The 14970-nt window shown below is 39.1% G+C and overlaps 1 protein-coding gene across 1 annotated transcript in view; it reads left to right on the top strand.

The window, feature by feature from the left end:
• Positions 1–5005: 5005 nt before the first annotated feature.
• Positions 5006–14970, top strand: part of MAP3K19 (mitogen-activated protein kinase kinase kinase 19) — an 86922-nt gene continuing 76957 nt past the window's right edge. Inside the window, exons 1-2 of the mRNA XM_007957944.1 lie at positions 5006–5253; positions 7875–7990. Coding sequence (XP_007956135.1) covers positions 5006–5253; positions 7875–7990 — 364 coding nt within the window. The remainder of the gene's footprint in view (positions 5254–7874; positions 7991–14970) is intronic.

Here is a 14970-nt window from a genome sequence, read left to right as displayed (position 1 = left end):
CAGAATGTATTCCAGGGCCATAGTATTGAGATTCTCACCAGACCTCATCTGACCCGTAATTCTGGTCATCATTGAGTTTTTGGATTATGTTCCACGTTTTCCCTCAAACTCTATCCTGGATCTCCAGATTTGATCCTTTCCTGAGTGGTTGGCATTGGTAGCTGGGCACCATCTAGTTCTTCTGGTCTCGAGGGCCATCATGTCCTAGGGCTGATTGCTTCTAAATGCTCTTTTTTTTTTTTTTTTTTTGCATTCTTCTTCATTTCCTATGCTAGGAGACTGTTAGCTGCATCTTAGATGGCGGCTTGAAAGCTTTTAAGACCCCAGTCGCTACTCACCAATGTAGGATGTGGAGCAATGCTTTTATGTATTTTGTTGTGCCAATTGAGTCTGGTGTCCCCCAGTACTATGGTCCTGAGGTAGTAGCTCTATTAGGTGTCTCTCCCATAGTGTCGGGATGTCTGTTCTTGGTACTTTAAATGCAAGGGAACTCTCAACCCTGCTTGCCACATTTGCTTCCTCAATTAGCCTCTGTTTTGATTATATCCCTAGCTCTTTTTTGACTCCTTTCCACTAACATTTTTAAACAAGTGATAAAAATAGAGCACAAACCAAACTCACTGCCATTGAGTCAATTCCAACTCATAGTGACCACCATTGGGTTTCCACGGCTGTAAATCTTTATGAAAGCAGACTTCCTCATCTTTCTTCGGCAGAATGCCTGGTGGGTTTGAACCATCGACCTTTTGGTTAGCAGCCAAATGCCTTAACCACTACACCACCAGAGTATTTAGAGTATATGTGCTAAAAATGTATGAAAACATGTGTACAACTTAAAGAAAAGTGACGAAATGAACAACTGTGTACCCACTATCCAGCCTCAAAAGCCATCTTTATGTCACAAGATGGGGTTGGAAAAGTAGCAAGGGACCAGATTATGCAGGGCCGTAAAGTCATGCAAAGGCCTTTGGAAACGGAGAGAGCTGCTGAAAGGCCGTACTGTGGTTCTGGCAGGATGTCATGGCAGCCTGGTCTGCACTGGTAGCAAGGAAGATAGAGAAAGTGGATTGATGTCAGAAATCTGAGAGTTATCCTTGTTTCCACTCCACTTCCTTGTTCACTCACTACCATCTCTCCATGAAGCTATTGCAGTATTCTTCACTGGTCTCCCCACTTTCACTCTTGCCCAACAGCAATCTATTTCAGCAGCCAGAGTAATTTTCTAAAACTCTGATCTAATCACATTGTTTTCCTGTTTAACACCTTTCAATGCCTGCTCCCGCCAACCCCCACTTGCCCTAAAGATGAAGACCTAACACTTCATAGGGATTTGTGAGAACTTCCCTAGCCGCATCGCCTGCCCCTCCTCCTCTCCTCCTGAACTCCAGCCATACCTAATTCCATGGAGAGCTTTGAACGTTACTTGTCCCCACTAATTTATTTAGGATGATCTTTCCCTCTGTTTTTGCCAAGTTAACTGAGTCTGGTCCCTCAGGCATCAGTTTGGAAATTATTTCCCCAAGAAGCTTTCCCTGACCCTCCAAGACAGGTTAACAAGTTTCTTCCAAGTTCCCCTTGGTCTCCTGTATTTGCTTCTAGCATTGCATTTATCCCACTGTGTTGCAATTGCCTTTTTTTTTTTAATCTATCTGTGCACCTCACTAAGGAGCTCTGGTGGCACAGTACCTAATGCATTTGACTGCTAACAAGAAGGTTAGTGGTTCAAACACACCAGCCATCCACGGAAGGAAGATGGGGCAATCTACTTCCATCTTCAGAAACCCAGTGGAGGGCACTACGAGTTGGAATCAACTGGATCAATAACAGTGAATTTGGTTTTTGGTGCATCTCGCTAGCCTGTAAACAAACACTTTGAAGGCTGGCCCCCTGTCTTGTTCATCATTCAAATCACAGAATCGAAGACATTTTCTGCTACACACTAGGCACCCCAATCCACATTTCTTGAATACATTTTGCCTTTATTATTTTGGGAGTCCTTGTGTGGTGTTGGCTATTAACTAAAAGGTTGGTGGTTCAAGTTCACCCAGAAGGCCCTTAGAAGAAAAGCCTGGTGAGTTACTTCTGAAAAAGCCTATAGAGAATAGTTCAGACACATATAGAGTTACCATGAGTCAGAATCAACTCAATAGTAACTGGTTAACTTGCTGTTTTGAAGAGAATCTATTCTACTGTAGAGATACTAAGCATTCAAGAATTACGTACCTGAAATATCTGGCCTTTTAAGTGTTATATTCTAAATTGATGGTGATCTCATAGGACTTCAGTGTTTTATGTGGGTTTAACATAAAATTCTCAGATATCTAGTCCTAAAAAAAAAAAAAAAAAGCATCTACAAATCAGCTGTATCTTGTTAATTTTTGTTTCCCAAATTACAAATGCAAGTGGCAGTCCCTGGCATCCAAACTAATCCTTCCTTTTTATTCACATCTCATTCTCCTTTCCTATACCATGAATCTGAGCCACATCTAAGTCAGTTTTATACACAGCTCTGGAGTCACTGTTGGCACTCAAATATACTATATAAAATTGTTGTGGTATTGCAGGTAGTTGGATTTCTCCTGGAAAAGGGAGCAGATATCACCCTTTGCAATTACAGCAATCAAACGGCAGTCCATGTAGCTAATTGCAATATGCAAAGACAGCTTCTTTTGGCCATCAATAGAATCCAGGCTTCGCAAATGCAACTTCTACAAAGTTCATGGCAAGGTGATCTTGAACAACTTCAACACTTGCTGGTTAGTTAAATTGATGTTTGCTTCTACTTTTGGGTGGGTGATAAGAAGTTTACAAACTATGTATGATGCCTTTATAAAAATAAGTTCTTTATAAGCGCCATTTCAGAAAGCTCTAGGTAGAAAATATGAGAAAGAAACAGGATCAAATGACACAGGGGTGAAAAACAAGATAATAAAAGAACACAGCAGCAGCCTATTTCCACTTTCCTCCATCTGGATGCTAGAAGAAGTCCTGCAGCACCCCTGGGAAATGATGTGGTCCCAGGAAGTTCCCAGAGGACCGCTGTCAACTTGCTCAAAAGGGTTCCCTTGACATCATTGCCATTTGTACAATTGCTGTTTAGATCCCTTTGGGCCAGTTGCAGTTATTATCTTTATCCTGAAAAGGGAATCAGAGAGCCTATGCCTTGCTCAATATTTAGCTGTAACTAAAAGAGTCGAGGAAATATTTTGAAATTGCTGTCTACTTGGGTATTTGTCCTCTTGTTTAAATTTTCTACCTATAGGTACTTTTCCCCAAAGCAACTTACAAAATCATATGCATAAACAAGGGCATTAATTATGTGACCAGTAAATGCATACTCTTGCCTTTTACATGCAAAGATACTGTCAGATTACATGATTTTACAACTGAAAAAAAAAATCTATTGCTGCTAGGAAACACTTTCTTCCATTCCCTTCTGGTAAAGACACAAAAAGATAGAGAAAACTGAAAGCTATTCTAATCACCCTATAGTCCAAGAATAAGAAAAAAACAAAGCAAAACCAATTGCCACCAAGTCAATTCTACTCATTGCAATTCCATGTATTATGGAGTAAAACTGTGCTTCAAAGGCTGTAACTTTTCAGAAGTAGATCACCAGGTCGTTCTGAGGTGCCTCTGGGTGGATTCAAACCACCAATCTTTCAGATAGTACCCAAGTGCTTAACCATTTGCACCATTCAAGGACTCCATGGATAGAAACAATGAAATCTAAAGGAGTCTTTAAATTCTTTTGTTGTGCTAAATGATAGTCTAAAATTGCCATACATCATGCTTTGAGGCTTAGAATGAAAAAAATTACATTTTTAATGGTATTTCTGACAGTTGTGATTGCATTGTAACCCAATTTTTGCTTTCATAACCACAGTTTTTTACACCTAAGAATTAGCAACTGCATTTTAAAAAACTGGTGCCATAACTGGATCCAGAACTTAATCAATAGATGCTGAATTAATGTGCAAGACGATTCTCAGCTCAAAATTCCGTGCTTGTCTTAACTAATAATAAACATTGATATAAGAGGTGATTTCTTTTCAGAGACTGAAAAAAATATTAACTAATTAATTCCCACAGCACCCCTCTGAGGTAATATCATTACCTCTATTTTGTCCCTGGAGAAGTTGAGGTAGAGGCACTTTGACTATACTAAAGTAACAGAAAATGAAATAGAGATGGAAATTAGTGAGTTCATTTGGTTTATAAAATAAATAATTTGGATAATCTAGGCTTAAAGTGGCCTTTTCAGTGCTGGATTATCCAAATTAAATTTCACTTTCAATAAAGCAAACAACTTGCATGTAGCCACCTCAATTTGACTGTATAAATATAGTTAAATGAGCTGCTTTATTATTGTGAATAATTTATTCATTCATTCAACAAATAGTTACTGAGCACCTGCTATATATAAGACACTCTACTAAATGGTTTTCATAGTCTGCCTCTACAAACAGGAGTCCCTGGGTGGTGCAAACAGTTAAACACTCAACTACTAACCAGAAGGTTGGTGGTTCATACCCACTCAGAGGCACCTTGGAAGATAAGCCTAGTGATCTGCTTCTGAATGGTCACAGGCTTGAAAACCCTATGGAGCAGTTCTACTCTGTACACATGGGGTCACCATGATTCAGAATCAACTTAACAGTAACTAACAACAACAACAACAATCACTGAAACAAGAAAGACACTATTATTCCTACTTTGCAGTTGAGGGCTCAGAACGTCAGAGATTGAAGCTGTTGATATAGAAATTAAAAAAAAAAAAAAAAGTTAAATTTGAACTTTAGCTAAATAATTTTTTAGCATTAATATGTCCCAATGAAAATTACTCACCGTTTACCTGGGTATCCTTTATTTTGCCTGGCAACCGTATCAGGACATTAAACAACCAGGTAAAAGGAGGCAAGATTCAGGCTCTCAAGCCTGTTTTCTTTCACCTCATTGGCTTCCTCTTGGGACAGATCCTGAGAGAGAATATGTTGAAGTTAGAATGAGAAATTGGAAAAACAATGAAAATGTAAAGATTTCTGTAAAAGAAACAAACAATAAAAATGTAACAGAAATAAAGCCTCATGTTTTAAAGGCATCTGAGAAGCTTCTGGATATAAATTTCCCAAACCATCATGGCTTGACTGCTCTGATGCTGGCTGTGAGAGATGTGGACCTGTTTGAGAGTCTCAACACGCTAACTGTCTACAGACCTGTGGAAGTTCTGTCGGAGCTCCTCAAACATCGCGCGTGAGTATGAGTGGTCAGTCCACACCAGCTGAAGGGCATCTATGCCATTGTTAAATATGGAAATAATTTGAAAACCTAGACATATAGATAGTTTTTATTATACATGTAAGACGCATGTGCATGTTCATAAGGGAATTTCACAATTACAAAATGATACACAGGTGTTAGATATTAGTATATTACTATCTATTATTTGTGTGATATCCAGCTCTTTGTTTTATTTGTTTAAATAATTACTGTGTCAGTAGTGGAAATGTCAGTTATTTCTTATGAAGCTCCCCACCTCCATGATGTTACTATTTCAGAAAGCATTGTCATTGTATCAGAACGAATTTCTAGTGCCGATTTCCATTTATTTAAAAATTACTATATGCCACCATGCTCTTTTTGGAGAGGGAGGTAAACAATTAAATTTTAGCTTAAAAAAAAAAAATCAGAGAGTTTATGAACAGGCTGTCTTGTTAAAGGATGCTCTGGTGGCATGGTGCCTAAGGCATTTGACTGCTAACAGAAGGCTGGCAGTTCAAACCCACCAGCCACTCCTTGGAAGAAGGTTTGGGTGATCTACTTTTGTAGTGATACTGCTATGAGGGGTCACTATGAGTCGGATTCAACTGGATGGCAGTGAGTGAGTGAGTGAGTCTTGTTAGAATTGTGGTTTCCTAATGCTAGTACCAGGAGCTCTGGTAGCATAGGGCCTAAGGCACTTGACTGCTAACCAGAAGTCTGGCAGTTCAAACCCACCAGCCACTCGGAAGGAAGATGGGGCAATCTACTTCCATAGTGATACTGCCTCGGAAACCCAAGGAGGGGTTGCTATGAGTCGGGTCCGACTCGACAGCACTTAACAACAACAGTGCTAGTACCTGGATTTCTTGTCATCAAACAGGAGTACATGTTCTTTCTCAGTATTTCATACGAATTTTATTTTGGGGGAAGAAAGGAGGAGGGAACTTCAAGAACAAAAGTGTAGTGAAGAATATGAGCTCTTGTAAAAAACAAAAAGCAAACCAGTTGCCCTTGAGTCAATTCCAACTCAGGACTCCATGGGTTTTGAGAATAGAACTGTGCTCCGTCAGGTTTTCAATGGCTGAATTTTTGGAAGTTAATCTTCAGGACTTCCTTTTCAGCACCTCTGAGTGAATCTGAACTGCCAATCTTTTGGTTAGTAGCTGAGTGCTTAACCCCCCGTACTACCTACCCAAAGACTCCTTATCTGGTAAGAGGATCAGTTAATTTAATGGGATACAAAGAAATTTTGAAGGTAGTTTACACTTTAAAAAACCCTTGGAGAGATTAACAAAACTGGAGATTCCTAAGTACCACCCCAGAGATGGTGCCAAATAGATCTGGAGTGGGGTCCAGAATTCAGGAGATAAAAGGACGCCACTTGGAGAAATACTAATCTAGGCAGATGAACAAATTGAGGTACCAACGAGTTAAATGTCTTGCTTGAGGCCACAGAATAGGCCTCATTTCCTACTTCTATGCTGTTTCCTTTGAACTATGACATTTGATAGAGAAAAGGCCATGAGAAGATATTTTTGTGGGTCACAACAAATTACTGTTTGGTTTTAGATTGCAGATCATGAGCCTTGACCCTTTTCCCAGTGTATGACCAGTAAATACAGTTTTATTATTGTTTCCCTCATGATAACGTGTTAATAGGATTTTCATCACTTGCTTTAAGTTAGATCTCTCTGAGCTGGTATCTAATCCTGGGATTCAGCACAGTATAGAGGGGACAGCAAGATATTTCTGCTGTTGCAAACTAACATTAACCCACTGTCATCAAGTTGATTCTGATTTATAGTAACACTTTAGGACAGAGTAGAACTGCCTCATAGCATTTACGAGGCTGTAAGTCTTTAAGGACTTACAGACTGCCTCATCTTTCTCTTGCACAGCGGCTGGTGGGTTTGAACTGCCAACCTTTTTGTTAGCAGTCAAATGTTTTAACCACTACACCATTGGAACTCCTTGTGCTGTTGTTGCAAGGAACCCTAAAATTAGCAAGTTGGACTAAATAATGGCAGGGCAAGCCAAAGTAGGAATGGAAAGATTAGTTGACAGGAAAACTTTGGATTTCATCACAAGATCCCTCCACTCAACCAAGAGCCTGTGAAATAAGCATGTTGGCTTAAGTTTAAAGAGAGAGTCTATGCTATTTTGCATGTTCCATGATAAAAGTTCTAGCATTAGAATAATGGGCTATCAAGAATGCAAGAAGTTTAGTTAAATCGTTAGAAAGAAAATAAAGCAACCAAATAAGCTATTTTTTATAATAAGACAACAATTCATCAAGATGTTTTAATCTTTCCTTGATTTATACATCCTTAAAAAGTTATGAAACTTTTGCCCAAAGTTGGAAAATTTCTATAAGTATTAGAAATTTTTGGAGTGGGGTGGGAATAAGATATAGAGCATAATACTTTTATTTAAGTCTTGAAAATTATCATCCTTTATCACATATATTTTGAAATCATTATTATTATACCCAAACTTCATAAAATTGCTTTTGCTTATGTGCTGGCAATTTTTTTTTTTTTTTTTTCCTCTCATGCTGGTTTTATTTTTCAGCAGATTTAACTAAATATATTTGTTGGTTCTCTTTTTTATAGAGATCCTAAACTCTGTGATTTTAGTGGAAAATCAGCAGTTCATTATGTGTCACAAATAAAGAGTTTGAGGAAACAGCAGTTATTGGACATTCTAATGAAGTCTATGCCAAAGCCAGGTAAGTATTTCCACTCCATGTGCACAATTCCTAATGTATAAAAGCAGTATAAGAAAGCGTTCTTTTTATATGTAGAGGAATCCTGATCAAAAGGGAGAAATTGTGAAAAAGAATTTCAAATTCTCCTGAAATCCAGACTTTTGAGATCTGTGAATGAACCTCAAAGCTATTACCTCGAGATAATCCTCAATCCGTAAACCAAAAATTTCCCCTGAAGCCTCCTTAAAACCTGTTGTTGTTGTTATTTGCCATCAAGTGGGCCCTTTAGTTTAACTAGTAAAGAATGTCTGCCTTGAGCATTGTGCTCTTTTAAGATCTATTTGTATGGAATCAAATTAACAACCAACCAACCAAACAAAAAAAACCTCACTGCCCTTGGTCGATTTGACTCATAGCGACCCCTCCTTAGGTTTTTGAGTGGTATCTCTATGGAAGTAGATTGCCCAACCTTCTTTCTGAGGGGTGGTTGGTGGGTTTGAACCACCAGCCTTCTGGTTAGCAGTCAAATGCCTTAGGCACTACACCACCAGAGTTCTCAAAAGATTAGATAGGAATGTTAGGGGGACAGTGAGTTTATGTTAATGGAGAGGAACAACTGGGATAGGAGGGTGAAATTTTTTTCACAACTGGAAGAACGTAATCAATGTCACTGAATTATAAATGTCGAAATTGTTGAATTGTGTATTAGAGCTTAAATTCTAAAGCACTTTGTTTGTGGAAGGCTGCAGTCTACAATGGGAGCCCCAGTTCCATTTCGAGTTTTAACGTAAGTTCAGTCACCATTTGAGTTCTTTCTGATTATTAAACCAGCAATGTTGCTATGGGCAGACAAGTCTGGGACAAACCTAGGGAGGGGCAATTTGCCCTCAGGAAGTTGAAAGTAGATTATGTTCACACAAATCAAAACCAAACCAAACACACTGCTGTCAAGTCGGACCAGACTCACAGCGACCCCTTCTTGGGTTTTTGAGGTGGTATCACTACGGAAGTAGATTGCCCAACCTTCCTTCCGAAGAGTGGCTGATGGGTTTGAACTGCAAGCTTTCTGGTTAGCAGTCACATGCCTTAGGCACTAGGCCACCAGAGCTCCTATGTCCTTAATTGTTTGCCAAAAATAGATTAAATCAAGAAAAAGAATTAAAACAAACCCACTGCCATTGAGTTGATTCCGACTAGAACTGCTGCATAGGGTTTCCAAGGCTGTATAACAGAAAAAGACTGCCTCATTTTTCTCCCATGGAGCAGCTGGTGGGTTTGAACTGAAAAACTGCAGCAAAATGTGTTAACTACTATACCACAGTCTAGGAAACCCTATGGAATAGTTCTACTCTGTCCTATAGGGTCGCTATGAGTTGAAATCAACCTGACAGCAATGGAGTTTTTCATTTTTAATAATAGTTGTGCTTACCAACTAGCTTGCAAAATTCCCAAATATTTAACAATTGGCTCTCATGAAATAAATGCCTCCAGAGCATCACTGATAGACACCCTACTACGTTGGGTTCAGTGACCATGGTAAAAGTGTGGAATGTGCTGGGTTCTCCCAGCTCTTACCCTAGATTAATCAGAGCTGAGAAATGGCCTACACTATCCCTCTTCTACTCCCCACAGCACGGTGAGGCCCTGGCCACATGAGGTTACTGCATGGAGACCAAAAGTGTAAGGACAGCTCACTGTGCCTGGAAACCAGGGCTACAAAGCAGCAAGATGTGGTGCCACATGGAATATGCCCCTTAACAGAGTGACCCCACTAGGGGTGGTGCAAGTCAGGGTCTCAATGACCCAAGAATTATGTCAGTCATTTCTCCCATGGTGATGAGCACGTGAGAGGCTGATGACGGGACAGAACGTACACTCTGCTATCTGGGGAATTTAGCAGAAATTGCATGCTCTATGAAAATATGGGGTGGGGAGAATAAAGTTATAAAGTTGTCAGGAAATTCAAGATCATAAAATAAGGTGCAGCTTGGTTCCATATGAACTTAAATTGTTAATTGGAAAACATAAGAAACTAAGAAAGTGATTCTTTCCATTTCTCTCTGGGGTCACCTGATCTCTCACTTCTGCTTCTCTTCCACATAGCCCCAAAATATCTGCCTTAGCCATGGGGCCACATCATGTGCTCTCAGCAGTAGTAACTCACTTTTCCAATTCTAAATTCCCAAAGAGGAATCTGATTGGTAGAACCCACATTTTTGTGCTGGGACACAATCATAAGTCCTTAGCAAAGCTGTAGATTGGCTGCTTTGAGATAAGGTGACTCTGGCTTCAATCGCCTGTGACTTGTTGAATATATCATGTGATTTGCTGCCACTCACAGAATCTAGTGACAAGGATTTTTCCTAGGAGATTAATGGTTGTGTCAGGCAATGATTAACCAGTAACTCTACCAGCCCACTGCCATTGAGTCAATTCCAACTCATAGTGATGCACATTGGGTTTCCAAGGTGGTTAACCTTTGCAGAAGTGGATTGCTTCATCTTCCTTCCACGGAGCGGCTGGCGTGTTTGAACCACCAACCTTCTGGTTAGCAGTCAAATGCCTTAGGCACTGTTGATTCTGACTCCTGGCAACCCCGTGTGTGTCAGAGTAGAACTATGCACCACAGGATTTTCAATGCCTAATTTTTCTCCCCTGGAAATAGATCACCACCAGGCCTTTCTTCTGAGGTGCCTCTGTGTGGCCTTGAACCTCCACCTTTCAGTTAATAGTGGGACACATTAACTGTGTGTACCACCCAGGGACTAATTATTCTTTCTAACATGGGAAGGTTTCATGAAAGAGATGAGACTCAATCTGATCCTTGAAAAAGTATCAGATTTGATTTTGTGGAGCAGATGCACTGTGCTTTGAGGGAGCATGGCTTATAGGAGATTGGAACAGAAAGTTTATGTTAGAGAAAAGGAAAATATATGATTATCTACTAAAGAAACTGGGCCCACTGAGGGGAGAACCTTAAATATCAGGCTGATGGATGTAATTTTTTTTTCCCCAATAAAATAGACTCATTAAAGAATTTTAAGCCAGGAACTCAGGAAAGCTGTGATTTGGGAAGATTAACCAATTCTCATTGTGTTTGATGAATTTGAGGGAAGAGACTTATGGCAGGAAATTCTGTTAAGAAATATTGTTGTTGTTGTTGTTAGGTACTGTCGACTTGACTGACTCATAGCTACCCTATGGACAACACTGCTCAGTCCTGTGCCATTCTAAAAATCATTGCTGTGTTTGAGCCCATTGTTGCTGCCACTATGTCACTCCATCACTTTGAGGGTCTTCTTCTTTCACTAACTCTCTATTTTACTAAACATAATGTCCTCTGGGGACTGGTCCCTCCTCATAACATGTCCAAAGTACGTGAGATGAAGTCTCAACATCCTTACTTACTTCTAAAGAAAGTTCTGATTGTACTTTTTCAAAGACAAATGGGGACAAACTTAGGGGTCCTAATTCAGGGCATAAACACACTATCAAATATAATTAAAAATGCACACACACCAGAAGACAAAATAGATGACTGGGACCTCCTAAAAATTAGATATGTATGTGCATCAAAAGATTTCCCCAAAAGAGTAGAAAGAGAACCCACAGAATGGGGGAAAAAAATATCTGACAACAACATATCAGACAAGGTGCTAATCTCTAAATTTATAAAAAATTTCAACAGCTTAACTACAAAAAGACAAATAATCTAATTAAAAGATAGGAAGAGGACATGAACAGACAATTTACAAAAGAGGACATTCAGGCAGCTAAGAAACACATGAAGAAATGCTCACAAATATTAGCCATAAGAAAGATGCAAATCAAAACAACAATGAGACAAAATCTCACTCCAGCACTGACAGCAAAGTTCAGAAAAACAGAAAACAACAAATGCTGGCAAAGGTGTAGAGATGGGAACCTTTATACGCTACTGGTGGGACTGTAAAATGGTGCAACTACTGTGGAAAATGGTATGGTGCTTCCTTAAAAAGCTGGAAATAGAAATACCATATGATCTAGCAATCCTACTACTAGGTTTATATCCTAGAGAAATGGGAGCTGTGACATGAACAGATATATGCATATCCATGTTCATCACACCACTATTCACAATAGTGAAAAGATGGAAGCAACCTAAATGCCCATCAACAGAGGAATGGATAACAAACCATGGTACACTGGAATACAGTGGAATACTACACAATGTTAAAGAACTATGATGAATCTGTGAAACATAATGTGGATGGACTTAGAGGCCATTATGCTGAGTAAAATTAGTCAATCATACAAAGATAAATATTATATGGGACCACTACTTTAAAAAATTAAGAAAAAATTTTCACAAAAAAGAGAAATATTCTTGGATGGTTAGCAGGTGTGGGTGGGAAGAGAGGGTAAACCACATATGTTTAAAGAAAAGGAAAAAGAAGGAAGGAGTGGTACATCATCAATTTGGAAAAGAGTAGAAAGCAGATGTGCTAAGGAAATGAGAAATTTCAGTGGCAGGAGGGGGTTAGAAGATAGATTGCAGAAGTTAAAGGAAAATATGGTGAGAAAATGGAGGACTCAATTAGATTATGTATTCAGTTTTGTTTCAATTACAAAAACGATAAATGATAGAGCCATTGGAAGGGGAAGAAATTTTCATTGAAAAGTCCATGTTTACTCGGAAGTAGTCAAGACAACAGTAGAGAGATAAACATGTGCCTTAGGAACTAATTGGAAGTCACTATTTGGTGTTCAGAACTCTGTCCATTTTTTATGACTTCAAGTATTAAATGAGAAAAGCAAATGTGCTTGGAGTAGCTGAGCACTTTTATCCTTCAAAACTATAGAGGAAATGTAATTTTTAAAACAATTGATAGTTGTTTTGGTTCCAATAAGATGGTGGAATAGGCAGAAAGACTGCACAGGCCCTCTTCAACAAAGAAAAGGGGAACCAACTAACACAGACACAGAAGATAATCCTGGACTCCTGAGCCTTTAAGGGAAGGATATAGAAGGATATAGAAGTAGACTAAACTCCAACTAGCAGAAGAATTTGGATGAAAATACCAAAAAAGGAGACATACGGAGCTGCGGTCTGGCAATAATCCTGACAGCACAGACAGCTTGGATATTGCCGAGTGGTGGTAGGACCTAGGAATTAACCTAAAAATCAGCCCTGCTAGCCAGAGACTGCATGGAGGACTGCTCTGGCAGCTGGTGAATAAAAGAGGAAGCAGCGAAGAGGAAGGTGGGCTGAACTGTGGACTTTTGCCTGTCCAAAGGGCATAACCATTTTGAATGTTTACAAGCAGCTTGACCATTTTGGATATTTAAAGTGAGAGCATTCTCCCAGATTCCAGGGACTATGAACAGGCTTCACTTGCTGGGAACCACAAGGACATTCCGGACATGGGCAACTGGAAAGGTGCAACATTCCCCTTGTAGCTCTCATATTCCATACCCTCTTGGTGAATGAAGGTGCATCCATCCCTCACTCCAACCTACCTTCTAGGCCAGCAGGAATTCCATCCCAGTCTGTGTGCTCTGAGGGAGCCTGGGTGCCCTGCCCCACCCTGCCTCAATTTATTTATTTATTTATTTTAGTTAGTTTGTGTCTGCTTCAAAACTACTACTATTATTATTAGTTTTGTCCTTTTTATTATTCTTATTCTTATTCTTTATTCTTCCCTTCCAGGTTCTAGTTTTCAGTTTTTTTTTCTTTTCCCTGTTCCTGGTTTCAATTTTTTTTCTTTCTCATGGTTAACTCCATTGCTTGTTTTTCTTTTTGTGTTTTTCCCTTTTTTTCCCTCATTATTCTCCTTCTCTACCTTTTTTGTCTTATTGCCCTCCCCCACATATTCTGGTGCTTTTTTTTTTTTTTTTCCTTTTCCCCTTTATTTTTTTGTTACTGTTCCTGTGTGATTACATGATGTGTTTTTTGTCCATATGCTTTTACTTTTTTGATGGTTATTCAATTGTTATTTTTGTCTAACTGAGTGGGAGACAGCAACAGTCCCCATATGACACAACTACACCCACACCTACTTCAACTTCACTTACTGAGTGATAATCACCAACTCCTTCTCCACCAATGGGCCAATGATAAACAACCACCAAGAAGAAACTGACTCACCCTTAGCTGCTCTTCACAAACAGTTAACAGAGCTATAAATACAACAACATCACAATGTCTCAAAGGCAACAGATCATCACAGTCCACACAAAGAAGCAAGATAAAGTGGTGGAAACAAGGGAGCAGGAAACAGACCCAGAGTAAATCCCTGGGGAAGAAGCAGCATTGGAATTCCCTGATAATGAATTCAAAAGAATTATACTTAGGTATCTTCAAAGGATTGAGAGACAGATCAAGGAACACTGACAAAACCCTAGAATAATTTTGGAAGAAAATACAAGAACGAAATGACAAAATAAATGAAAAATCAGAAATGATTCTAAATCTACAGATAGATATCCAGAAGATTAATACAAAATTGTCAGAAATAGATAACACATTGAAAGGGCAAAGGAGGAGAATTGATGCAATAGAAGACAGAATTAAAGAGATTGAAGACAAATACCTGAATACGTCTTTGGAAAGGAATCAATCAGAAAAAAGATCAAAACAAAATGAAGACAGCCTAAGGTTCATGTGGGATATCATCAAAAGGAATAATCTACATGTCATTAGAATTCCAGAACAGGAAGAGAAAAATAACATCACTGAGAAAATTGTCCAAGATTTGTGGGAGGACAACTTCCCTGATATGATGAAAGATGAGAATATATCCATTCAGGAAGTTCAATGAACCCCAAACAGGATAGACCCCAAAAGAAGATTACCAAAACATGTCATCATCAAACTCATCAAAACCAAAGACAAAGACAGAATCTTGAAAGCAACATGGGAAAAACAAAAAGTTACTTACAAAGGACAACCAGTAAGAATAAGCTCAGATTTCTCAGCAGAAACCATGCAAGTGAGAAGGCAATGGGATGGTATATATAAA

This window comes from Orycteropus afer, unplaced genomic scaffold, assembly GCF_000298275.1.
Source record: "Orycteropus afer afer isolate SDZICR_OR568_19922 unplaced genomic scaffold, OryAfe1.0 scaffold00826, whole genome shotgun sequence".
NCBI lineage: Eukaryota > Metazoa > Chordata > Mammalia > Tubulidentata > Orycteropodidae > Orycteropus > Orycteropus afer.
This window is presented reverse-complemented; position numbering and strand designations above follow the sequence as displayed.